Below are 27,697 nucleotides of genomic sequence, written 5' to 3' on the forward strand. Positions count from 1 at the left end.
CCCCCCCCAGCCTATCTCTACAGCGAAAAGGGGAACAAATAAAAGCAAAGTTCACACCTTCTGAATATTCCTTTCGACGAGAGCAAAGTGGCAATGTGTCCCAAGTCCGCTCCGAAGTAAACCCTCCTGCCCTGCCATTTCCCATGCACAGCGACCGAGGACCTTAAGGGAAAAGCTGCTTTTGGACTGATTATCACTTGCTCTTAGCTAAAGCATGGCAATCTTTACTCTCGCAACGTACCACTGCCTTGCTTTTGTCTGGTATTTTTTTGTTGCCTATTCAATCACCCACGTAAGAACAGAAGAGCGGCCATCTGAAGTGTTCCTTTACGGTGGGCAGTGGAAATATTTGACAGTCCTCAATCTGGTAAGCAAATCGTGTTGTACAGTGATACCAACATGTCTATTTGTTTGTCTGCCATCTGTGCCTCAAGACATATGCAGCTGGTATATTTGCTGCTGTTAAAACTGCTTCCTTAAGCAGTTTATACCCCAAAGGAAACTAAGTAGGGATCCATGCTTCTGCTGTGAAAAGTATTCACAGGTTTTATGCAGAAAGAATATTGTCTGGTGAGCTGCATGGCTTTCAGAAAGTACTCTGAAGCTAGCTGCCTCCTTGTAAGAGAGGCAAGGTATCAGTGGGGAGAGGGACAGAAAGGTAGGGTATGTCCAGCCAGGACACATGCAAGTTTGATGCATGTTATCTAACTCTTAATTCAATACATGTTATAATGCTGCTTGGAGTTTTACTTCAGTTTTTTAATAGGCTTTTATGCCCTGTAAATGACAGAAAAGATAAAGCATAGCACGGTGCTAAGTTAGCCATTCAGAGTACATGCTCAGTTTGACAATCAGTTGAGAGCACAAGGAGAAGAAATTCCAGCCTGCCGAGAGAGGCGCTTGTGACATTATTACATGTGTTTTAAAGGTGCTATCAGCTGCTTGCTGCACCTCCTGTAAGTACACAGAAAAACATAGACCGTAGCGTGTTCTGTTTCTCCTAATACGCTAACATTTCACAAGATAGAAATCAAAATGGAAGCACGTGAGATACCCTGGGGGAGAAGGCTTGTTCACAGTCCAAGCGGTTCATCAGCGACTCGTGGCAGTGGAGTAGAAAGATCGGGCGTGTGGAGAGGGTTCCTACAAGGGACAAATTTCAGGGATACTTGCTAATCTGAAGGATGACCACAGGAACCTCTGTGGCCTTTTGTCCATTCTGTGTGACTGTCAGGGTTAAATGTCAGTGGGAGGTCTGGCCTGGGGTATGTTTGTCTCTACTTTTATTCTTCAGGAGGAGACATCCTATGGTTGGGTTCAATGGAAACGTAAAGGCTCCCCAGCTCCAACTGGGGCCTTTGGAGATCCCCAGGGAGTTGGGAAATTTGGGTTCCTTCCAATCTCAACTGTGCTGTGACTCCGTGAAATATTTGCAACCAAGAGGCGGTAAATGGCACGTGAGGCAGCTACAACAGCCCAGGTTTCAGAGAGCCACAGCACCCTTCTCAGTGGCCAAGCTGGCTGTGGAAGGAGGAGGGCACAGATATCGCTGCACTCAGGATGGCATATGTGTGTTTTGTTGCTATGTTGTCTTTGTATCAGTACATCTATTGAAAGGTCTAGAGCACAAGTCTTATGAGGAGCAGCTGAGGGAACTGGGGTTTTTCAGTCTGGAGAAGAGGAGGCTGAGGGGAGACCTTATCGCTCTCTACAGCTACCTGAAAGGGGGTTGTGGCGAGGTGGGTGTTGGTCTCTTCTCCCAAGTAACTAGCGATAGAATGAGAGGAAATGGCCTCAAGTTGCACCAGGGGAGGTTTAGACTTGATATTCGGAAAAAATTCGTTACTGAAAGAGTGGTCAAACATTGGAACAGGCTGCCAGGGAGGTGGTGGAGTCGCCATCTCTGGAAATATTAAAAAAAAATGTGTGGATGTGGCACTTGGGGACATGGTTTAGTGGGCATGGTGGTGTTGGGTTGATGGCTGGACTTGATGATCTTAGAGGTCTTTCCCAACCTTAATGATTGTGTGATTCTGTGATCTAGGTTTTTTGTGATATTTTAAAAATTAATTTTTCTGAAATGCCAGCCATCAAATGGTCAGGATTCAACAACCTTAAGGACATTCAGTTAATCCTGCTGGAACATATGTCTATAGACTAAAACACCACCAGCCATGTCCCATGCAAGGGACTGTGTGCCCAGGTTCTCTCCATTGTGTTTTGGGGAAAGCTGGCCCCATTACAGTGTCAGCCACACTTCCAGGCAAAACAGCATCTCCACCCCCATCCCCTGGCACCATTATAATGAGGTCTATCACCCAGTATATGACACAGCTCTAAAGCATGAGATCGAGATGAGAAAGTAAATAACCTATCTCCTAGTATTTTGGGGTGCAGAAACTCTCATTGAAATTATTATCCAGCTTCCCCTGGTGACCAGCAGCGGATGATCAGGGAAAGGCTGCACGAGACAAGAGCATGTGTAAGCATAAAATGAACTTTCCGTGGCTCTACGCTCACACTGGCATACAGACTTACAGAGCCAGAAAATAAATCCAAGGTAGCTAATACCCATTCAAAGCCTTCCATTCATCTATCTAGAGGAAAACCACACTTGTTTATACTTCTGGTACCTTCCCTATCCTGTGGCAATGAGCGTGTGTTGTGTGAAAGAGCAGTTCACTTTGTTGGTGTAAACCTGCTTCCTGACAACCGAATTGGATGCCTCTTTACTTCAGTGTTATCATTTAATCATCCGTCCCTGTTCACTTTTTCTTTGCCACTCATTAGAGACCTGTACCAGATTTTTCCCTCAGTTATTCTTTTCTGCAAGCTGGAACTCTGAGCCTTTTTCATCCCTTTTCACAACGGGCTGCTTCTTTCATTAAAGCATCCTTGTCGCCCTTTGCGGTAGTTTTTCTAGTTTCAGGAAGGGGTAAGTAGGGCAGGCTGCAGTGGTCAAGCTATGAGCACAGCATGGATTTACACAGTGGCCTAAAGGTGTTTCCTTGTCTGTCATTTATTTCTTCTTAACAATTTTTAACTCTCTATTTGTTGTTTTTGATTACTGGTGAGCAAGGAGCTGGCAATTTGAGAGCGCTATCCACAGAAAGTCCAACATTTCTTTCCTGGATGGTGACAGTTAATTTAGAACCCACTCTTAAAAAATGTATAATTGAAGTTGCCTTTTTGCTGAAATGCGTTACATTGCATTTACCAACACTGATTTTCGCCTGCTATTTGATCTCTCAGGCACTCAGTGTCCTGAGATTCTTTGGCAATTTTGTAGTCAGAGTTCATTTTGACAGGGAAAAAAAACCAAATTTACAAAGCTTTACCACCTCAGTGTTTGCTCCCTTCCCCAGCTCACTTATGGATCTGCTGAAGAGCTCAGATCTCATTAAATCTCCGTAAGCAGGAGCCCTTGCTCCACTTCTCCACTCCTTTGTCTTCCATCTTTTAACCAGTTATTGATCCAGTCCTGATGCAAAATTCTATGATTCTATGATTCTAAAATGGAGCTGTCATCCAACGGCGAGATGGTTTGGGCTGAAGACATTGCGTATCTTCAGAAAATGTGGCAACGGGACACGGTGTGCAAAATTACTCCTTCATGGCCGGTAGTCCTTCTTTTACAGAGATGTGGGTTTTTCTTAAAGGAAGAATTGCCAAGAAGGAAAGGGGCCAGGGAGAGAAATGCCCTCATCCCTCCTTCTCCTGTTGATCTGGACAGCATTTGTTGGTATCTCCAGGTGGCAAAAGTTTCCTGAACCACTGTATAAGAGGGGAAAAGGGTGAGAAGACAATGTGTCCCCATGTGGGGCTCTACAGGACCTAGAAGAGTCATCTCGTGGTTTGGCATTAAGGCACTCCCTGGTGCTGCTGAGGGGCATCAAAGAACAAGAGGTGGCCGTCAACCGCAGAAGTCCCTCAGCGCACACCCGAGGCATTACATTTCTGCGCCTTTGGAAGAAGTCCCAGGAGGTGCCTCGGGATGCCGGGAGGTACGGTCCCATGGAAGAAGAGGGGCAAAAGCTTCTCGCTGGGCTGTGCTGGTTCAGTGGAGCCCCTACGCTGGGCAGGGCTGGGCCATGCCTTGGAGACTTCCCAGAGCCAGGCACGCAGAGAGCTTGTCCAGTTCTTCTGTCGGTCTCCTGCCAGAGTGCAATCGCCTGGCTTCTGGCACTGGCTGGCTGAATCGTGTGGTAATTCTCCCCCCAAAATTCCTCTTAGCTCTTTGGTATTTCATTAAAAAATTTCTTTCTGTGGCCAGCTCGCTCTGATCTGAAATGGAAATAGTGGGAAACGTGACGTTTTCCAAGGATGAAAATGCAGCTTGACTCCTAGCTCTGCTGGAGGGATGCGAGCAGAATTTCTTCTAGATGTGACCCTCTTTTAGCATCTCATTCAATTTCTCGCTAGTCATGCGACTCTCCCAAGAGAGCCACAGCTCTGACGTTACTTCAGATTCATTTATCTAGTTAATGATCATAGCAATCAAGGTTCATAAAGGAAACATTTTTGTAGGGGAAAAAAAAAGAAGATAAGTGGGATTTGTATCAAAGGAGTTCATTGACCGATTATTGAACAAGCAGAAATGACAGATAAACACAGTTTTGTGTTCATTTGTCTGTGATACAAAACAGTACAAGCTGAGTCATTCACTGCCTGAAATATCCAGGCTCATAAAAACCTGCTCACTGCTGTAAATCTATTGGTAAATCATTGCATAATTAGCACACTGCACCTTTAAAAACTATTAATTGCATTCTTGCCCCATTTTATTCCTTATGCTTTTTTCTCTCATAATTGAAATGTTTTTCAATTCTCCTGAAAGCTTTTTTTTAAATTTCAAAACAGACCCCGTATTTAGTGTATATATTTTCCAAGTCGCTATCACGTGAATGGATGTGTGTCTACACTAAATGTTGATTGTTATGTCTAATAGCCTACTCAGAATATTGGATTTATCCCCCCTTAAGGGCAGAGCTTGGAGCCTGATTTATTTGTACTAGTTGGAGATTTCAAAATACACATATGGCTAGATCCTATATGCAAAAGTAAATCATGTCAGGTTAGTTAAACAGAAACACCCCTTTGATCACTGCAGCAGATAAAAATTAAGGTTTGTCTTTGTCACTATGACATGACTCTCAGTTTGGAAAATTGATCTGGCCAAATTAAGCATTTCTACCACACCTAGTGCCATGGAGCTCTGCAGGATTGAGAGGAAAGCAGCATCTCTCCAACAGGGATAATCATATCCATATTCTCCTCTTTGGGTTAATCATTAGCTTTCTGAATGCTTCGTCTTCCTTCTGTTCGTGGGGGAATACTTTAGGTGATCCTCTTTATTTACAGCCAGTGGATTTATATTCCATGAGTGGCTGCAATGGGTTTGTGAGCGCCAGCACTGCTGTTTGGGAAATTCACAGGACATCTGGACTAATTTGATGTTTTCATGTCAACTTTTTTTTTTAAATGTCAACATTTTCCCATTAGCGAAGGGCTGCAAGATTTGGATGCACCTTTCTTAGAGGAATAAGCCTGAAAGAGCATGGGCTTGGAGCTCTGACTTGGGTCTACCAGCGGTGCATCCTGCCAGGCTGAGCGTTGCTAGGAATGGTTCTAGCTAGGTTCAGTTTTCTGGCTTGAAAGTTACTTGTATATTCTTCCATTGCTCCTGGAAATACAGGGCGATCGCAAACTGACTGAAACCCCTTTGAACACACAGTGACGGACAAGGGTAGAGCTATGAGCAGTGCAAAAACAGATTCCCGAGACAGAGTTCAAGCTTATTCAGTTGTTGTTCTTCTCCATGTTCAGCCAGAGAAATGGGTCAGGTTACACATTCAGATAAGCATTTTCCATACGGAAGATAACATTGTCCTCCCCTGCATATGACAGAATATTTAGCAGGCTGAGAATGTGGCTGTTTTGGGACTGTTTCTTTTCAGAAATGTTTGTTTTAGTTAATTTTGAAGGGGGGGGAGAAGCAGCCTATCCCTGTCCCATGATTAATGTAAGGCTGACCATGAACAAGATAATAATAGCCCCATCCTCTGGGAACCAGGCCTCTCCCTAATTGCTTTATTGGCAATTAGTCACCATGTGTCACCAGACTGTCACCACCCTCATGTTCATTTTTCATGCTTTTTACAAAAAGTTACTGCTGACTCTACAGGGTATAACAAGAGGTTCTATTTATTACGAGGCTTTTCTTAGCTCTTCAAGAACTTGGTTTTGGTGGCCTGGAGGGGCGAAGGACTGGGGCAGACCTTTGGGTTGAACATGTGCTTGGGTCTAAGTGTGCTGTGCCTCAGTAAGGACTTTGCTGAACTAGACCTGTGATTTGGAGGGCTGAATCCCTGCTGACCGAAACTGTGCCTGCAGTTACAGAGGCTAAGTGTGATAATGGGGGGGGTGGGGGGAGAGAGAGAGAGAAAACCACATTTAAAAGAGCTAGTTTGGGTGCCTCAGAATTGAACACAACCATATGTGGGTTCTGATGAAGCTGTTTGGGTTTTTTAATGTAAAAATGTGGATGTTCACCCGTGCTTTTGAGAGGAAACATGGGGCTTTGCAGCTGAACCGAGTGGTGCATGACCTCCGATATCTCATCCTGGATCACCCTGGGCCAGTCACCCAGCCTGCATCAGCTACATCCACCACTGTGGGTCTGCGTAGGGAGCGGGGACACTCCACCAGTGGCATCTGGCTGCAGTCCACTGTGGTGACCATCTAGACTGTGGAAAGGATAGGGAACCCAGCTGAACATGAGCCAGCAGTGTGCCCAGGTGGCCAAGAAGGCCAACAGCATCCTGGCCTGGATCAGAAATAGTGTGGCCAGCAGGAGTAGGGAAGTGATTGTGCCCCTGTACTCCGCACTGGTGAGGCCGCACCTCGAATCCTGTGTTCAGTTTTGGGCCCCTCAATACAAGAAGGATGTTGAGGTACTGGAGTGTATCCAGAGAAGGGCAACGAAGCTGGTGAGGGGTCTGGAGAACAAGTCTGATGAGGAGCAGCTGAGGGAACTGGGGTTGTTCAGTCTGGAGAAGAGGAGGCTGAGAGGAGTCCTTATCGCTCTCTACAACTACCTGAAAGGGGATTGTGGTAAGGTGGGTATTGGTCTCTTCTCCCAACTAATAAGTGATAGAACAGGAGGAAGTGGCCTCAAGTTGCGCCAGGGGAGGTTTAGACTCGATATTAGGAAAAATTTCTTTACTGAGAGAGTGGTCAAGCACTGGAACAAGCTGCCCAGGGAGGTGGTGGAGTCGCTGCCACTGGAAGCGTTCAAAAAAATGTGTAGACATGGCACTTCAGGACGTAGTTTAGTGGACATGGTGGTGCTGGGTTGATGGTTGGACTTGATGATCTTAGAGGTCTTTTCCAACCTTAATGATTCTGTGAAAAAGGATGCTGGGGATCCACAAAATGGTTGTGGATAACTGCGAAGATACTTTGGTCATGCAAACGACAGTCATTTTGCTCCCCAGGAAGACTCAGTCTCTGCAAACTAAAGCTTGGAGGAACCCTTGATTGACAATGGGCATGGTGAAATCACAATCCCCCCCTTCCCTCAAATATTTTGATAATAAAGGAATTTCTGATGGCAAAGCATTGCACTAATTCTGTCCCCTCCCAAGCACCACCCTTCTCGGCTCCTTCAGAAACTGATGAAGTAACCAGCCACAACTTCAGACTCTTTGCTCTAAATAAATATCTGATTCAGAGTAAGATCATGGCAAAAGACATCTCATCCTGAAAGCTGTAACACAGCCTCTTTCCATTTAAGCATTGCTAGCCGGTCCAGTGTTTGCAGTAGGCTGTATTTCCCATATTGCATCACTCTGGGACAACCTAGCCTTAAAAGAAGAGGCCGCTCTGTGAGTTAACAGAACTGAACTAGATTCAGTGCTGAATGCAAGATAGCAGGAGAAGTATTCTTCTGCAAGGCTTTGCCCTTGTGCATCTGACAAATCTGGTTCAGCTTGATCCACTGTGTAGCATTAGGAGAGAAAGTGAAGAAATCAGAAAAGCAATATTGACCAAACCACAATATTGTGACAATTTCATACACAATTTGTGGAATTCTCTTCTGTCACTGCACGCTTACCTAATTCCTTACCAACTCCTCCTAGTGCCCATCCCAAACAGCCCCACCCTCATTACTTTTAAATGGTTTAAAGAAAGAAAAAAAAAAAACAAAACAAAAGAGAACCCACCCCCCCAGCTCCAAAATTCATTAGTTATAAATAGTTAAACTTACTCAGTTTTAGTTAGTGAAGTCTGGATCTCTGCTTCTAAGCACTTGAAATCCTTTCCTGAATCCCTCTGACTTCAGTGAAAGAGGTTCTGGTTTGGATAGCTTCTGCACCTAATTCTCAAGAGCTACTTGACACTGAGATCAGCTGCACCGTGAGTCCCCAGAAAGAAGGCCCTGTGTTGACTAAATAGCTATCTAGCAATCGCTTTACAGGAAACGTTTCCTGGCAGATTTTGCTCTCTTCTGCTCAGATACATTGAACAATTAGCATAGGAGGTGTGAAGGAGCTGGCGTCCAACATGTCCTTCCACCTCTCCCATCTGAATCGCATCACACATCTCTGTTTAGTCTATTAAACAAGATACTGTTAAAGTTATCTCCCGAACAACTTTATTTAATCACTTTCAGTTATTAAAAAAGATTTAGCCAACAGCTATTTCCCTCACGCGGGCTCGCAGCTTCGGAACAAAACAGCTCCCTGAAGAGCAAGAACAGAGTTCATTGAGGAACATGCTAATGAAAACTGGATGAGTTTCCCTCATTAGATGTAATTACTTTAGGCTTTGCAGGCTGTCTTCTATGGGGTGTCCTTCCTGGCTGATGTGTTGAGACTAATGAAGAAACTGCGATGTGCTAAGTGCGTAATTTCCAGCAGAGACCTTCTTTTCAGTGTCCTGGCTTTCCCAGTGTCCACAGTAAGTAACCTCTGTATGTAAAAATAATGTTTGCATAAATGATTAGGGGTGTATAGGTATAAATGTATAAAATAGGTAAGAACTGTAGGCTTTCTTTTACGATTTGAAAATGGATTTGGACCATTTAGAAGGAGAAACAGTGCTGAGCCTGTCATGGTTGAATGCAAAGGCTCTTGAACAAACTTTAGGGTTGCTGTCCCTGAGTGAACAGAGTGACCCCAAAGGGTGAATGAGGTGTAACCTCTCCGTTAATCCCACGGTCCAAATAGCTGTGGCTTTATCAACTTAGGGCATTTCTCTAAAGGGCAGCATGGGCCAGGAGGACATGAGAGGGTACCTAAGAGGCAACAAAATTTCACATCTCCTCTGACTCCAATGTGGCTTTAAATAAGTGCTGGAGAGAAACAGATTCACAGGACAGTACTTATAGTCACTCAGGTTCACCACAGATCACCTACTCGCTCACAGGCAATGCTGTTTATCAAAATGCTGTTTATCTGGTGCTGTGGGTTGGATGGGAACCGATGGGTTACTTCTACATGTAGGTACTGCTCTGTGTGAGTGAAGCCTGCCGCCACCTCTGAATCCCAAAGGGCTGAGAAGCTGCTTAAATCTGGTCCACAAGCAGGTCAGCCAGCTGGCTCACTAAAAGTTCCTGCCAGGAATGGAGACAGAGAGACTGGCTAATTTATCTTCCCAGCATAGCAGTATTCGTGATACTGCTGTCATATTCCCCCCAGGCATCCTCACCGTGCCCACAGGACAGATGCACAGGGTAGTCTCATTCTTACAGCATCTCACACCCCTGATTTCCGACCCCAAGCACAAAGCGTGCTCAAACGCAAAGACAGACCAAAAAGTGCAAATCAGCTTCCAGGTATTAGTAACCGATACCAGGGTTCATGTCCTCTAGTTAAGTTTTCCCACTGTAAATCCTCCTCTGTTGGGAAAAAAATGGGTGCCCACAGTGCAGCTTGCACCTGCAGTTTAGGAATTAGGCTTACGAATTGTGCAGATAAGGGTAAGTTTTATGTGAACTGTTTTACCAAGATCTGTTTTTACTTTGTTACTGAGCAGAACAAATGCTGTGGCTTGACAGCCGATCCCTTGAGGAGAACTTCTGGACTATCAAAAGATCTCATCTGCAAAGAAAAAAAAAAAAAAAAAGAAAAGAAGTTTAAAGTCATTCTAGTATTCCACAAAAAATGTCAGCATTGGCAGTTTATAAAAGAGGTTTTTCTTGCAGTATCAACACAGAACACTGCACCTCAGAGTAAATTCCTTTATGTTGTAGAATGTGAGATACGTGAGTTTTTCTGACAATATCACCATTTTTCATGTAAGGAGATGTTTTGGCTTCTCATAAACGAAAGCAGTAGCCAAATCCTATCAATTATGTTTGTCTTTCATTTTGAAATTTCTTTCATTTTGTATTTTGGTTCCAGTTTGTGTGTCTATCCTTTTGGATGCTGTATACCTACAATCGAGAGCTGGTTTACCCCAAAAGCCTTGATAGAGTCATCCCCCTATGGTTAAATCATGCTATGGTGAGTAAGAAACACTCCTGCCTCTTGCAGAGAAGAGAGACTTTGCAACGTGTGTCCCACCGTTGCATTGTGTCGCTTCCCAGAAGAGTTTCACAGCTTCTTCTTTCTCACCTCCTCTTTCCTACTTATGTGAATCTGATGTTGAGCTGTACGCAGCAAACAGATGCATGTGCTTGAAGTCACCTCAAGAAGCCTTTTAGCACACAAGGAATGTCAGTGACTTGGTGCTTGTCAAAACTCTGAAGTCAATGAAATGCTGTGTAGTCATAAGGGAAAAAAATCTTCTTGGTTATTGTAGCTCAAAAAATAAATTGTTTCTGCAAACAGAAGTCTATGAAATACAAAATGTCTGGGAGTATAACAAAGCAGTTCTTAATTTTTAAAAAAGGTGAAAGAACCAAAGAACATCTGACGGCTCTACAGCTAATAAGCTAATGTGTGCACAGCTCTGAATAGCTGAATTGCAATGATTGTTTACAGATTTTCTATAAATACTTTCCAGATTCCTCCTTCATTTGCTCTGGCTGTTTTTATGATGTGTTGAATAATCACATATTTCTCATCAGTCAAGTGTAAGAAGGCTGACAGTAACATGGAAACCGTGGGTGGACTGTAAGGTCAGGGAGGCCTCATGGGGCTAATGGGAAGGGGGAGAGAAGGGAGAGGTTCAGACTGAATCAGAGAAGCCAAAAAGTATGAAATAATCACACAGAAGACTCATTTCTTTCCAGACTTCATTTCTTAAGTACAACGCTTTGCAACCCACTGCAGCAGTTCCCGACACGTGTTGAAGGTAAATGCGGGAGGCTTTGGGGTGTCTGGCTGAGGAGACTTGCTAAAGGCTTTGAGCAGCCGCTTGATTTAGACAAGCGTATTCAGATACGCATGCCTGGAATCCAAACGCACATAGGCATGTCTGCATTACTGATATCCGAGTGATAAAATGCAGCCATCATGCACTTTTAACCTTATCACCTGCTCTCTGCCCACCAATTCTTCTCCACCAGGGCCTTTATGTGGCTGTCCAAACCTCTGCACAGACGCAAACGGGCACCACTCTCTCTCAAAACCATCATCCACCAAAAAGAAAGATTGCCCATGTCCTCGGCATCACGCTGGTTTCAGGTCCAGGATTTGGTCTGGGCGACTGGTTGAAGTTTAAAATCTTCACGGTAGTGGAGGTGCCAGGGAAGGGGAACGCACAGGGTGAAGCTTAGAGGAGATGGGCTTTGCTGCTTGTTTTAATCCTGGTGCACAGCTGAGAATTTGTCCTTTCCATTTCCGCATTTGTTTATGACATGGGAAGATTGAGAGAGTGCTAGAACGTACGTTTTTATTTCATGTGCACAAGATCTTTGCAGGAATCCCTCAAAGGTATTCGTTATAACTTCTTTCTTACCCTACCTACATTTTCATTTCATAACAGAGTCATTTTGACAACAACAAAAAGCTTTTCCATTTCAGAAATGTCAAAAACAGATGTTAAAAAAGGAAAACAATTCTTCCTCAAAATTATTTTGATGAGTGAGAAACTTCACATAAAGCAAACCTCTATCACAACCTAGTATTTTATTTCTAAAGCTCTTAATACACTGCAGACATCTTGTGCTTGACAGTTCCTAGGTGGGAGATTTTCATTCCAGTCACTATTGAGCTTAAAAAATCTGCCACTAGCGTAGACTGATCCCCGCCATTGAGAATCCTCACATTCTGGGACACCTTCCAACAGGTGCCTTCAGGCTTAGCTGGGGCGTTTCTTTCTTCCAACCCAAAATATCCACTGGGAACACTAGGAAGATCCAGGGAGCTACCAACACTTTAAGGGACAATCTCCAATTTCTGATTGCCAAGCAGATGCTTTATCTTTGGGTTCATTTCCTTGCACATTGCTATACTTCTATGGCTCTGAGATTACAGACATTTCATGGCAGATTGAGGCAGCATCTAGCTGGCTTTGGTGGAAAAAGACATCAGTGTATCATAGTAGACTTCAGTGCCATATCGTTTGCAGTGGGAGTATTTTTTTTTGTCTTGGACTATTTTAACATTGTAAATAGGGAAAGCATATGTTGTTATGTAACTGAAGAGTGAACCTAAAAAATAATCATGCAAAAACACTTCAAGAATACCAAGCTCTTTGAGTTCATGGTGATGCTGCAGCACTTTCCTTGCAAAAATGAACTAGCCATTTATTTTTCTCACATTTACTGCTCTTACAGTTGGAAAGTGACGTTGCCCACCTGGTAGCCCAGAGTCATACAGAGAGCATTACATTTTAGGCACGTTTTTGCACTCTAAGCAGAAACATTTTTTGTTTTGCAGAAAGGATGGCTAATGCAGCAGGGAATCTTGCTAATATTTGAAGGAGGACAAATACTCCAGACTACCTGAGTTTCTCTCTTTGCCTTTCTCCTGAGTTTAACCCAAGGGCTTCACCTCAGTCTCCACTTGTTTGTCTGGGATAATTATGTTTTACCATCTTTATACAAAGCTTTGAGCTTCATGGATTAAAAAAAACCCACCTACTTATGTCTCAAGCACAATTATTTTATTTGAACAACATTTTCGAAGTGGAAGATGGCTGAGACAAAAGATACACTGGCCAATTCATCAAGTGAAATTGTTTATTTCTTTCCCAGTCATCTCTTTTCAAGCAACATCTGGATATTCTCCAGAAAGCAACTAACTGCTGGAGGCAGCTAGGATTAAATCATGTGCCTGTATTATTCAACTTAATGGCAGTATAGGGGAACACTACGTTTTGAAGAGGCTGACAGAATTGAACACTAAGCAAAGAGGGGCAATGATGGGTCAGCAAAGAGCACTGGAAAATATTTTAATCTATACCAAAAGAAAAGAGACACATCAACATTGACCAGATATGTTCACAAAAATGGTAATTGTGCAATTGCCTTTTTGCAAAGGAGGTTCATATTTTCAGCCTGTAGGGCATAACTCTTGTAAAATGCTAATTTTCTCGTAAAAATTACAATTTTATTCATTTTCAGGCTGCAGCTAAGTTTAGTTTATCCATCTCTTCCTAATTTATTCTGTAGCCATAATACCCTCTCATCTTGACAAAAATCAGCATGTTAGTGTCCTGGGCACTTTACTGACACATAGTTATGAACTGTGCATGTTCTGAAGACCTTGTAAGCTAAAAAACTAAGACTAAAAAAGGAGGGATTATAAATGAAGGCGCAGAAGAAAAATTACTTACCTGGCAGACTTTCAGCAAGGATGACAACAGACCCTCAGCCTCTCAAGCTCCTTTACACTTTGCTCCGATGTAGCTAAGCAGTATCTGAATGTAAAAAGAAAACGCAAAGGCGAGAAAGAAAAACCTGGGTGCACATAAATAATTTTCCTTCACTGAAAGAAGCCACTGATGCCCTGACAGTAAGAATACCAGCAAGACTCACCATGTCCCCTCTCATCTTGGAGCTTCTTGGTATCTACAAGCTGCTTGTGTTCTGCCCACATAGCTAACCTATTACCTTCCCTAGTGTGGACACAATTACTTCAACAGAAATGTTATTTTGGATCGGTATGACTTAATTCCATCTGAAAAAGACAATAAGTTACATGAATACAAATTACTCCTGTGTGAGGCCATCTATGTGAAGGATTATGTTTTTCTACAGCTATTTTAGGAAGCTGCTGCAACACTACTCAACCAGTGTGGCATAAAACTAGTGTGTGGAGCAGAACCCACTTGTCCAGGCTACTCTAACTGGACTTCTGCTCCAGATGTGTACACAAGAACCTCAGATTCATCTTTGACCATCTTAAACAATTCTCTTTGCAATTGTCATTTAATGCTTGATAATTCTTGCATATTTACACAAGAGAGAAACATTTCCATTTGTTTGCATTTCACAGTATCTCAATTTTAACTATGGACATTCATAGGCTTCCAGTTACGTTCAGCTTTTGGCAAAGAAGAAGAATGTGTGTGTGAGGGATATGGCACGTGAAATTAATCACCCCACATATTTAAGAGCAAAGATGCTTGGCTTTTCCCAGCACTACATATATATTTTTCTGAAGTTTCCATTTTTGTTGACATAAGCCCATTTCCTTAGGGAGAAAGTATGTGTTTCACAGACAAATGTTATGGCAGGGAATCCTCCCTGGTTGCTGCTACCCCAGTGTGCACAGGTGCAGTCTCCGTAACCCACCCCGTGAAGGAACAGCTGGAGACAAATATTCCACAGTGAAGGATGTGTCACTTCAGTCTCATGTCAGCTTCCAGCTGCAGTGCAACATCAGTTTCTTAGACTACGTATCTAATGTCAGGGAGAAATGCAATTAAAATTCTGGCATTGACACAGAGGCAAAACATTTGCTAGTAAGCAATAGGATATTCAGCCAGGGCCTTATTTGCAAAAATGCATGTGTGCATGCAGGAAATGTTCTCTCTGAAGCTCTTTTACCTTTGATCATACAATTGGTCTGATGTTTCATCCATTTTTCACAATACTGCTCCCAAACTAGCTACATGCCTCAGAAAAGAAAAATAATGTTGCTTTTCAGATGAGCATGAACAGACCTGGAAAGGGCAGAAACAGATAGTAGCTGACCATTTGAAGAGGAGTGCTGCTGCAGTTCAACTGAGCAATAGCTCTCCGATTGATTTGTCACCACATCCGCTCAGTAACAGGACTCCTGGTGCCTCCTGCTCTCTCCATAAAATAAATCTGTGGTTCCCTGAAAATGCACTGATGGCTGAGAATATAAAAGACAGGTAGTAACTCTAAGAGAAAATAATTTCTTTAACTAAACATGGCAATGTACTAGTTAAAGAAATACAATGAACAATAATGCTCAAGCCCCTCCCACCCTGAAAAATAAAGAGAGGTTAAGAGAGGAAAAGAGGGGAAGAAAAATGTATAGGACAGATTACAAAAGAAAATTTTAAAGGAGGCATTTGAATGAAGGCAGTGTCATAGCAAAATAAATAAAAAGAGTGAATTTGTTCCAAAATGAAGTCAAGAAAGGAGAGAGCATCCAGAGATTCAGAAAATTATAAATAGTATAAAACTAAAAGAGGTTACAGTTCAGGAAGCCATTTAGATTTATTATGCTCAGATAACACAGGCTGTAATCTTTTATGAAAGCATCCAACCCAGGGAAATTTCCATAGACAAGAGGACATTTCCCAACAAAGAGCAGAATAACTGAGTAAACACCTCAAGGGTCAACCAATGAACACTGGCTTCATGAGCCTCATAAGACAGCACCAAAGTGGGTTTTCATTTTTAATTTGCAGTAACATATCGATGGAGAAGATACAAGCGTGAGTATTGGCCATGAGTGGCTGTCAGCACACAAGCTCTGCAGGGAATCTGTCTGAAAGAGAAACACGGACAGTTTTTCAAAAGCCCTTGATGGCGTCCAACTGTGCCCAGTGGAGTTTAGTTTGGCCAGTGGTAACAGTTTGGGAAAAATCAAGTCTCTCACATTAATGGAAAGCAGACACGGAGGGTATGTAAATGCAGACGAATTAGAAACAAACAGCTATGGTCAACTGAGGCATCATTTCCTTCACTCTGGAGTCAAACAGGGTCAAACCAAGTCAAACTGCGACGCACGCGTTAGGCATACAAGTGATCTCAGCAGCTCTGGGGAGATTATTCATGGGCTTAAAACTCAGCCTAGGCTGGAGCCTGCAGCTGAACACAAACTCTACCCAACCCTGTCTTCTCAGCCCCAAGAAACTTGCTTTTACTTATGTTCTCAACAGCAAAATGTGGATATAACATTGAATAAATACTCAAAATATAGGAAGTAAGAATTCCATATGGTCTTACCAAACAGTGGAAATAATATTCAGGAAGGACTATTTATCTCAGTTTAAACTCATGAACCTGAAACGTATCCTGGTAAACATACAACATAGGGTAGGAAACAAAAAATAAAGAAGCAGGAGAATGTTACAATTTCAATCTTCTCTGCAGGAGGTGAGTTAACATACCAGTATTTCAGATAAAGTTCAGGATGCATTTAAGAAGCTTTCCCTCCCCCCTGTATTCATATGCCAGTGTTTATGAGCAAGAAAAAGAATTTTGCAATTTTATAACTAGTTCAGGTTCACCTGAGTTTGTCAGGAAAAAGCAAAGAAACCAAACCCAAGTTAAAAATCATAGTAAGTGCCAAAAAGAGCCACAGAGGATTTTAAAATCAAATGTTTGGAATCAGAATTCAGATTATAAGTGTGATTAGTTAAAAAAAAGTCTCTGATAATTTTGAAAGTCCCGTAACTTTTATCTTTCCACTGTACAAATAAATAAATTTTTTAAAAGGCATTTAAAGTACTTTTGTCCTTACAGAATTCGTAAGCTAAAAGCTTTCCTCAACAAACAGAGGTTATTACTCAAGTAAATATATTAACATTTCAAAGAACATAAAAATAAGTACTAACAGGATCCCTGCCAAGAGAAGAAAAAAGCTCTCAGATTCAGTTTTGTTCAATGATAGCCTGATCAGTACACACAGCTATTGTTTTAGCCCGTTTTCCTTACCTTGGAGTGAAACAGTTTTTTTCTTCCTCTGTGATAATTATTTTTGACAGTTTCACTGTTTAGATGTGAAACTGAGAAACTGTTAATTGAAATAAAAAATGAGTCACTGTTTCCAGCAATTTTTGCCAATGTTTTGATCTGTGTCAATCTGAGCTTAATTATTAGGTTTTCTTTAAAGCAAAAGGCAAAACTGTATATTTTAGTTTGGCCCCATACAAATACTGCACTCTTCAGACGTACGTCAGTTTAAGGATTTAAAGCACAGCTAAACAAGGTTGAAAGTATGTTTAATATCCATGCACTAGAGACCTATCGTAAAAATAACTTGAATGAGAAAATACATCTTTTTTATTGAGAAGGATATGAGAAGTCTTTAAAGCCTTTCAGCAGATATGATTAACCATGATGTATGGGCTATCACTAACGATGCTGCCAAAGTCAACGTCTATCGGCTGTGAGAGGGAAATAACTTGGAAAGCCAACTGCATATCATAGGCAAAGGGCAGGCTTTGCACCCTGTAGCCAACCACGCGTTCCTCTGGTGTATAAATACACATCTGCTCTCGTAAACATGTTTGGTTATTCAGTAGAAATTCCACCGTGATTTTACCATTAATGGACAAACTGGGCTTGTCAGAAATACATGAAGTCACCAGTAGACTCTGGGATAGCAGAAGTGCGAGGCAAGATTTTGCCATGTGTTTTTATTGGGCCTGGGGTGTATGTGTACATGAGAAGGAAGTGGGAAGGGGGGGAAGCTTTATATCCACAAAGGAAAAATGCTAAACCAAAAAATTTTCATCTTGGGGCTGCATGAAGTAGCTGAGAACTGTTGTAGAAATCTGTCTCAAGAAGGCATTTGCATGGCAAGTTTAAATGGCCCTACAAAAAGCATCTCTAGTTAATATATACAGTGATTCTTTCTAACTAGGAATAAGCTAATAATCAATTAATAAATAAAATTGGATTAATATATGGAAAAATAATATTTTTTAAAAGATACAATTATTTGCACAGAAGACACAGCACACACTTTAATAAGTCATGTGCCAGTGTCATCACTGGACTTGGGAAGAAAGGAGCTTTCCTATGCCACAACAAATTTCTGTCAGTCTTTTTTTTTTTCTCCCTTTTTCCAAATAAAGATAGATCCAAGACCTTTAACAAACTGTTCACCAAACAAGAGGCAGATAGCCCCACTCCTGAATGCTTTAGCTGCTCTTGGAGGTCAAGAAGCTCTTCAAATCCCCGCGAATCAGGCAGAGCAGAAATTTGAACCTACTCTTTCCACTAAACTCTTGGTTATTTCCAAAAGCAGCAAAATTTTCCAGCTTTGCCAGTAAATTTCAAACTGCTTTTGATTTACAGGCCCCTGAGTATTTTCTCTAACTCCTCCATACGTGGAGGACCCCACCAAAAAATGACTAGTTAAGCAAATCAGCATTTTCTAAATCAACACAGAATAAAAAGAAAAGCTCCCAACTGTCTTTCACACAACCACTACCAGTTTGCTATCTGCAGTGCCAACGCGTGTGTTAGAGCCGTGGGCTCCCCCTCGCCACTCCCAGCTTCTTGGTCCCTTTGACTGTATCATGCTGTCTGCACGCTGTTAGCGTGCTGCTGCAGGGTGCCTCCGACCACCATCCAGTGGGGTGCCACTCACTCCTGTGAGGCAAACAAGAAATTGTAAATGAGGTGCAAAGCTCTGCCTTTCTCTCCTCTTTCCCCCTTCCTGCAGGATTCACATACCGTAAGGCAGCGCAAAGATGCACGAACTGAGAAAGAGAAAAAGTTGGCAAAGCAAGTGGTGGTCTTAGTCATGGTAGCTTGCTACCATCAGAAGAGGAAAGCCCCCATTTCTCCATGCTTTCATCCTCTGCTTTTGGACATATGCACTTGCACTGGCTCTGGAGTCTGAACAGCCCTTGGCAGCTGGTTCAGAGGAAAACTGAGGCTGGGTCAGAGATGCCCAGAGAGTGGGCATCTTGGTAGAATCACACCCAACTTCTTGTCTAGCTTCTCCTATAAACAGCTTGCCCAGCTCCCCTAGGTGGTCATTTCCCTGCTTGCCCTTGCTATGTATTTCCTAGTATAAAGCTACATTTCTCTTGAGGAAAACAGAGCCAATAGCCCTTGGTCCAACCCACAATGGACATGGAGAACTCGCCCATCACAGTCATCACTGTATTGACCTTTCAAGCCTTTGAAACCTCTCTCATTTTCCTTTTCTCTCCAGATGCAACACATTCAGTCCTGATTTCTACGCCTGTCTTTGGACTACTTTCCTGTTCATACTTTCTTGCTGTTTGTGCTGTCCTTTTCTGGTACATGCTCCAAATTATCTCCACCTGTCAAAATGGGGTGCCCTAAATCAGAGACAGAGTGCCAGCCAAAACTTCTTCAGTACAAGTGGAGCAGCATAGCTACTTCCTAGGTCTTTCTTAAACACAACATTCCTGTTAATACCATCCCAGAACGCCACATGCTTTTTCTACTAAAGCAGCATCATACTGCTGACTTGTACTTATTTAACATTCACTCAGAGAACAAAAAGTCCCAAACTAAAGAAATAAGTATATAAAATAACCCACACCTAAAAACTGTTCACTTCAACAATGCATTATTTCACCAGGTCACTCCTACTAAATCCCTCTTAGGACAGCAAAAATGCAGATGGAACAACCAGCTTATAGTTGTTAAAAGTGTTTAAATTAATTAAAAGACTAGCAGGGACATTTCATGTATCCCAAAGGAAATTTTTATCCCACTGGATGTCAGATGAAAACCAGGACATTCATCCACTTCACATAATAGACAAAACCACTGTGAAAGGCTAAAGTCTGAAAGTGAAGACAGAGTGCAAGTTTTCTATCATTGCTGTCTTGCATGGGCATTTTGGTTTTATGCAAAGACAAACTATTGACCACCTATGGAAAATAAACTTTTTTAATCATTCTAAAAGCAGTTTAACACACAAACTTCTGATTAAAAGACTGTTACAGGGATTATATATGAAAACTGTGTGCACTGAAGACATTTTTCTGGTTAAATGAATTCAGGAATCACTTGTACTGATACAACAAGACTTCTGCTATCAACCGAGTGTGCTGTAGAGCTGAAGAATATCTTTGTGAAACAGAACAGAGGAAAATCTCAGTGCCAGTAAGTGAGAGGAACTGGAACATCAAATAAATCTTTTCTACCTCTTTTCTCTGAAAAATTGTAACTGAGATGGAAGGGTTATTTTGGTAGTAGGACAGTCAGGTATGAATAGCAGCTCCTGAGGGTGTGCTGGGGTGCCTGAGGGAAGACATGCAGCTTCCAGTGAGCTGTCACTTGGCAGCGGCAGACAAAAATGGATGCCTGTCTCTTAAACAAATAGGTAAAGAATGTGTTCATGCATGCTGTATGTAGCTCAATGTGCATTTAAATAATTTCATGTGTATTTGTGGCAACTTATACTACAAATATACAGCAATAAAACTTTGACACCATACTACCATATCAGATACTCAGCACAGCTTCTGACAAATATGTACCTTGAAAGTACTAGAACCATTTCTTGGGACACGAGGAAATTTCATACCATACACCCAGCAGGTTGTGCCTTTAGGGGAAAAAAAAAATTAGTTTTGTGGTTTTTTCTGTTTAAAATTCTATCTTTCTCTGCTGTCCCACCCCCCTTACTCCCCCCATCTACCTGTGAAACTATTTGCTTAATTAATAGGAATTTAACCAACTAGTCAGCTCCAGTTGTTGCTATAGTTTTCTCCTGTTGCACCTCAATTAGTGGTGTTCCCCAGTGTTGTTTAGGCCTTCTGTCCTAGGTATTGCAACTTAAAACTGTCGTTTGCTTGCACAGAGAAAATTGCAAAACTTTTAGTGGGGAAATACCACTCCAACAAATTATTTTCTGAAATTGCCACAAATCAGAAAACAAGTTGAGGCATTGGCATCCCAAGAGCCCCACGTTGTCCATTTAACATCCAAGCCCAGAAGGATTTCTGCTGTGTTCCCAACCTTCCCACAGTGAGGAGCATCCCTCTTGGAGGCAGCTCCCCACCACAAAACAGTCAGTGCCACCAAGTTGTCTGCCCTGTGCTGAAAACCCTCCTTGCTCAGACAGTTATCATCATAAAAGCCCTTGAAACTGAAGCTGCTTAGTACAATTCAAACTCTTTGACAAAAAAAAGAGAGAAGAAAAAAAGCTTCCCCAGCAAGCTAACTCTTTACTAACTCTTGGTTAAGCTTGTTTGAAGTTCCTTCATCATTCTGAATCACAGCTAACTTAAGTCCTCTGTTTACCACGTTTTTCAGTTTACAAAGAGAAGCACAACACACTGTAATCGCACTGGAGTAAATAATAAATTATAATAGTTAAAATACAATAACGTCTTGAAGAGAACATGAAGGCAATTCAGCAATTGCTTAATGAGTTCAAGGAGGTGACTTTTGACATCCTCAAGTGCACGTAACAATAGACTTCAATATCCTTTGTACCCTAATGGGAATTGCCAAAAAAATTCATTGCATTATAAAAATGTAAAAGGAAAGCTCACCTATTATAAAGTAACGCAGATCATTCTACAGGCAGACCTCATTACGGTACTTTTTACAGCATACTAACAAGAAAATTTCCATGCTCGTTACTGCAGGGGTACTTCTTCACTATAAAAAAAAAAATGAGATATGTGCATTTGTATACAATTGCATCCAGTATTGTTAAATAATCCTTTGCTCACGGGCAGGATCTTGAGCTTTGTGATCAGCAATGACCAAAGGCGATGCACTGCGACTGGTCAGTGACGGACTCTCTTTTCTCCTCAGCACACAGCTGTATTGCCATTTGCTGTCCTGGAAATCCTTGCCACGCCACACCGTTACCCAGCAAAGAAGAAGGGATTGATCCTATTAGGATTTGTCGCTTTTCTGTATATCAGTTGGTAAGAATTATGTACTTTAAAACATTCTCTTCAAGTGATCTACTTTGTAAAACAAGGCCAAGCACTGTACTTAGATTTAAGTTCCTTCCCAAGCACATGGGAGACAGCAATCTGTTCTGTGGAAAAGTCGTTTAAACTTCAGCTGAGACTCGTGAAAACTATTTCCAGGCATAAGCATAGCAGGTTTCTTCAAACACAACACAGGTCCTGAGACCATACATAGTATCTCCTGCTCTTCTAAGGCCTCTTACAGAAAAGCAACTAAATTGCCATAAACTCCAGGGTACTTTGAGTTATTTCTGCTAGGCTGGAGTTTTTATTTCTACCAATACCATCAAATTTACCTCTGCTCACTGCCTTGCTCACTTGCAAAACCGCTAAATCTCAAAGGTCTGGGGGTCAGGGGAGCAGAAGAGGAGCAAAACTCAGTTTGGTATTTGGCAGGGACACATGGCTGAGCTTAGAAACTTGAGATAGAAAATGATACTTGGAGCCAGGTGCAAACTGACGGGTAGCAAGGAGGCATCTGCCCCACTACCACCTCCCACCCTGCCGGTGGACACCGCCTACGTTTCCAGCAATGTGCCACAGTTGACCTCCAACCTGTTGAAGGGTGATCCTGAGAGAATAAACTGTACCTAACCAGGCCCCCCACAGCCCATAGCCATCCACCCACCTCCTCTGTGATGCCCCACTGGAGCTGGGTTTCCAGCCACTCCCGCTCATCGCATCCCGGCTGCAGTGCTGGGGTCTGGGGGCACTGCCCGCTCTGTCTAACTGTGGGCAGCTGCCAATGCTTCAAACCACTCTGAGGATAGCCTTATGTTGAGACTCAGCTCAGGAACAGGTCTGTATAGTCTTAGGGTATGCAGTGATATCATTTTCCAGAGCTCAGGAAACACCCGGACCCTAGGCTGGAGGATACAGAACAACTGGTCAGCAGGGAGGTGACTTGTCCTCATGCAAAGATTTCTGAGAAGTCACTGGGACTATGAGGGAACCCATCCTTCCCATTCCTACCCACCAGTTCTCACTCTCAGCTAAAGACTACCTTCAACCCACGAATGAAAATCTGGAATAGAAAATAAACTGCAGATATGAACCACTCTTGTGACTTGAAACCCATCAGCCTGGCTGTGGAAGCAATGCACTTCACTGCTGCTTTATGTAACCAAGTTAGGAGCCATTTATCCTAATCCAGTACAGAGCCTAATAGGATTACGACCACAGTTTCCTAAATTCCTTTTCTATGTTCTGGTTCACCCAGTTGCTTAATGCCAGCTTTGTTTTGCTTGTCTTCTGACAGCATTTGGCTTTTACTGTCTCTCAGACCAGACGGCTCTCCAGGCATCTATTGCAGTCATGTGTGCCGTGCATTCCCCTAAAGCCCCTACCAGCTGAGCAATTTCACCCCACAGGAGGCAGGGCTCATGCCAGGACCTGAATCCTCATCAAAGGGTGAGGATCAACACAAGCATCTGAACCCTCACAGTATCTTCTCCAAATTGATGTTGCATGGTGCTGCTGGGGTCCCTTAGAGCGCCTGCCCCTGTGTGCCAGGGCCCTGATAACTGGACAAAAGATAATAGGATTTCAATACTGTTGGCTTTCTCTCCTCCTGAGGCAGCAAGGAACCTCCTGTCTGCTTTCTGTTTGCCTCCTTTCCTTGTCTTGGTTCCCTGCAACCACAGACAACACTTTCAACGAACCGAAAACTTTTTTAGCCTGTGCGCTGAAACCTTAACACGCGTACACATTTTACTGTTGGTGCTGCAACCTCATGATTTAATAGCCCCATCTGGGCACCTTATGTTTCACAAACCACAGAGTCCTTCCTAAAAGCCTCTCCTTGCACTGTCACTGTCACCGCCATGCTTCCCCTTCACTGGTGTCAATGGGCTGAGAACTGACCAGTCCCCACAAGGCAGGAGAGAAACCGAGCAGCTGGTGATGCCTTGCACCAGGAACCTGCCCCTGAGCGGGGCTTCGCTATAGCTTTGAACACCTATAGTGCTCAAAAAGGAAAGGTGGCTTTCAGTTGTGGGACACCAGGGCTAAGAGAAACATTAGATGTGTTAGTTAATTCTTGCATGGATGGATCTTGCATGTCCTGGTTGCATTAAGTAATGCCTTACTCCTGGAGTCATCACATCGAAAACAGTGAAGAATAAAAAAATTTTAGAACTGTCATTTTAAATCTTAAAAAGGAAGTAACAATAGATTGCCTTTTTCCATGTCAGTGGTAATAGATCAATACAAAGTAAATCTTAATCTTCACAATTTTGCAGGTGTGTTAAGAGAAAAGTTCAAACTACCTTTGCAAGGGAATAGAAATCATTATAGATTGCACTTGGTATACAAAACTAAAAAAAAAAAAAAACAAACAAACCAAATTAAGTCTAGAGACTGATGGCCTTCTTGTAATATGTCCACATTCCACCACTGTGAGGAATCAAAATATTTTTCCTTCACTGCATGCTCATTTTCAGTTCACAACCTTTTAATTTTGAATTAACCACAGTATCAGAGCGCTTATGTGTGGTCAATACGTTCTTTTCTCCTTTCTGGATCTTCCCATTTCATAATTCCCTAGGGATGTTTTTTTCCCCTTCAGTGAATGCAGTGGTCCCATTAACATTAATGGAGGGTAATAAGAGGACAGGATAAATCCCCCAGTGGCATCCAGCTGTACTATGACAGTACATCACCTCTCCCTGGTATCTATATGCTGTCCTCTATCCTATAGCAGTTTGTTAACTTTGGTTATACCCATGGCTGTTATCTCAATCTTTTCTCCCCATAATTCTGGGCATTGTCTGCTTCTGACACACTCACTGGTATCCAAGGTAAAATCCTGGTAAAATTGAAATTTGGTAAAATGAAACCTTCAGAAAAATAAGCCTCTGAATCCTGCATTTATATTTAATAGGTGATTACCCATGAGAAATGAGCAATACATATTTGCAATTTGTGGGGTGCATTTTATGAAAACCGGGGGGGGGGGGAAACAAACCCTCAAAAAACTAAAACCAAAAACTGTCAACCATTCTGTGATCAAAGTGAGTAAGTTCAGGAATCTGGAGGTATGCCCCAAGATAGAAAACCTGGCAACACATAGCTCCCACCAAGTCAGAAAGCTGAAAGTGCTTTAGAGCTCCTGCAGTCATTTGTTCAGGTTTGAAAATATGGGTTGCAGTGCTTCATATGAGGCATGCCAGCTGGCCAAATCGCATCAAGATAATCTAGTTCCTCATTATATAAAATAAGGGTGGTTGTCACTGTATTTTACTGTTTGAGACACATTAAGAAAATAGTAGCCCTGTGCAGTGAAGAACACATGTTCACATTTGCATGGGCTCCGGGCTCCAGTATTTCTGCTCAGCCTCTCTGTGGCCTTTTGTTCAGGCATGGTTTTTTGTGTGTGGGTTGGTTTGTTTGTTTGTTTGAATTACTTAGGTGTTTCACAGCCCTGTTTGTTTGATTCAAGAACCTTAAATCACGAAAATGAGTCTTTACACTTAAGATTTCCATGATCAGGCCAGACAGCTCCACTACCAACCCTCTCCATTTCTCTACCACTTAGGTGGGGATTAGTGAATCTCTTTTTACAGGCCAGGTAAAAACCCACCTTTTTATGCCCTACCCTTTCCTTCTTTAACTAGGGAAAGGAGAAATCACCTTTTCAGACTTTTTTTTTTTTTCCTTAGCACTCTCTCATTCCTCAGTTTTGTGACACAGTCTCAGGCTGATGGGGCAGCCTGTTTGTCACTTCTCTTTAGAGGCACGATGCTCAGCGTAAGGTGGCAGGCTGGGTGCCATCAGAGAGAGCGGGGTTGCACTCCCATGTTAGCACTGTGGTAGAAAGTATGGCATACTCCTCAGATGTGGGTTTTTTTAATAAAGAATTAAACCTTTTAGGACTCTTTGGACCCAAAAGTTCTTTTCAGGGAAGTACTGCCCATCATTAGAATGGGACATCCTCATAACAATCACTGGAGATCTGCCCTATTTTTTATATTCATTACATATTCAATACAAACATATGTAATTTTATCCATAAAAATGTATTTTTCCTATATTTAATATATAAAGACCATTTTTATATTCTTAAGCCACTCTCCTGAGCCATAAACAATGAAAACAGTATCAGTGAACAGCCAGCCACTACAAGACATTTTTTGAAGGGAGAAAAAGGCAGAAAGAGAGGGCGCAAGTAGACTATAAAGCAGGCATATTCATCTTCTTCTTTCTTTCCCTTTTTGCAAACAGTGCTTTGCAAATGGTCCTGGCACAAAAGAGTAAAGCAGCTACATCTGTTTGCTACCTACCTGCTCCTTTTCTCCTCCTCCTCTTAGACAAGAGAAAAGGTGCTGGAGAATTCCCCTTGCCCTCTCACCTCCTGAAGACTTCCCTCCACTCCCCAAAACAGTGGTCAACAGCAGCAGGATATAGACAGTGAGAAACAGCACTTTGTCTCAACAGACCCTTGAGATCGTGATAGAGGCTGAAAAGCTGTTGTAACTAAAGAGCAAACACATATATGAGAGCTTATTCAAGTAAGCCTCACTTAGAATAGCCAAGCACACATCTGAGCATTCTGTCATTTCACTGTTATTTTACTGCCATTAATAGCCAATGCCACCAGGGTGACAGGAGAACATTGTGGGTATTTCAACCTGCACTGAAATCCATCTAATTTAGCAGCAGCTCAAGTGTGCTTCACAGCAAATAGCCCAAATGCTGAGGAGATGTATTGACAGCTGAGCTAATTTTCTCTGTATCAAGATTGTTTTGATAACTTGGCCCTTCTGGAGTTAGAAATCATGAAGTGGTTCTTCTAACTGAATGGTCCTAACCAAAGGTCATTTCTCCCCTTGCCTAGGGTCCTGTGGATTTATTCTGTAACGGGAGAATGGGTATATCCTCTCTTTGCTTTGTTCAGCCCGGCTGGGCTAGCAGCCTTTTTCGCCGGTAGCCTTGGCGTCGTCATCTCTTTCTACAACTTCGGGGAGTTCCTCAACCGTATGATATGGGGTCAGTCCAAGTTTTGTTCTTCACTTCTATCCATATGAAAAAAAATTGTCTAAAATGAATTCCTGTGATTGCCGAGGCAGGTGGGGAGAGGAAGGGGGCCCTTGTACAGTGGGGGGTGGCAGTTGGGTGTCTGATAGAGATTGCCAGGTCCTAAGCATTTACCAACAAACAAAGAACAAACTGAAGCAAGAATCCCATCCCTGCCAGACCAAAGGCCAGGCTTCTCTAATGTGGCTCGAGAAGCACCTCCTACCAGCATAATCACCAGATTTTTAATTCCTTCTCAGACAAGGGTCCAGAGAAGCCAAATCTCTCTGGTTAAAACTCTTACACCTGCATTGTGTGGAGTTTGTCAGACTAGGGAACGGTGCTGTTTACTGACAGTTTAAAGGAAGGCATTAGTGTATCCAAGTGGAAGCATGGCAAGCAGCTCCGTGAGTAAAACAGCACATCAGAAAGTTTTACAAACTGTTGAGAACGTCTCCCTTCTGCTTTGATAGTGGTAGAATCAGTAGTGATTTAAAGAAAATGAAAGGCAGCTTCCTTGGACAAGTGGGTAGTTAGGAAAAAAACGTAGTTTAGGAGGACATATTCAACAGGTGGAAGAAAGAAAGAACTGATGAAGCAGCTTTGGGGTTTTGGCATGGGATATTATTATTATTACTACTACTACTACTACTTTTTTTTT

General features: G+C 42.4%; 1 protein-coding gene across 1 annotated transcript in view; it reads left to right on the forward strand.

Annotated features, from left to right (window-relative positions):
- Window positions 1-214: 214 nt before the first annotated feature.
- ADTRP (androgen-dependent TFPI-regulating protein) overlaps window positions 215-27,697 on the forward strand; it is a 33,062-nt gene continuing 5,579 nt past the window's right edge. The window contains exons 1-5 of the mRNA XM_010296653.1: window positions 215-367; window positions 8,827-8,961; window positions 10,407-10,508; window positions 21,860-21,975; window positions 26,858-27,009. Of these exons, the coding sequence (XP_010294955.1) occupies window positions 215-367; window positions 8,827-8,961; window positions 10,407-10,508; window positions 21,860-21,975; window positions 26,858-27,009 (658 nt within the window). The remainder of the gene's footprint in view (window positions 368-8,826; window positions 8,962-10,406; window positions 10,509-21,859; window positions 21,976-26,857; window positions 27,010-27,697) is intronic.

The sequence above is a fragment of the Phaethon lepturus genome, unplaced genomic scaffold, assembly GCF_000687285.1.
Source record: "Phaethon lepturus isolate BGI_N335 unplaced genomic scaffold, ASM68728v1 scaffold3311, whole genome shotgun sequence".
NCBI classification, from domain to species: Eukaryota; Metazoa; Chordata; class Aves; order Phaethontiformes; family Phaethontidae; genus Phaethon; species Phaethon lepturus.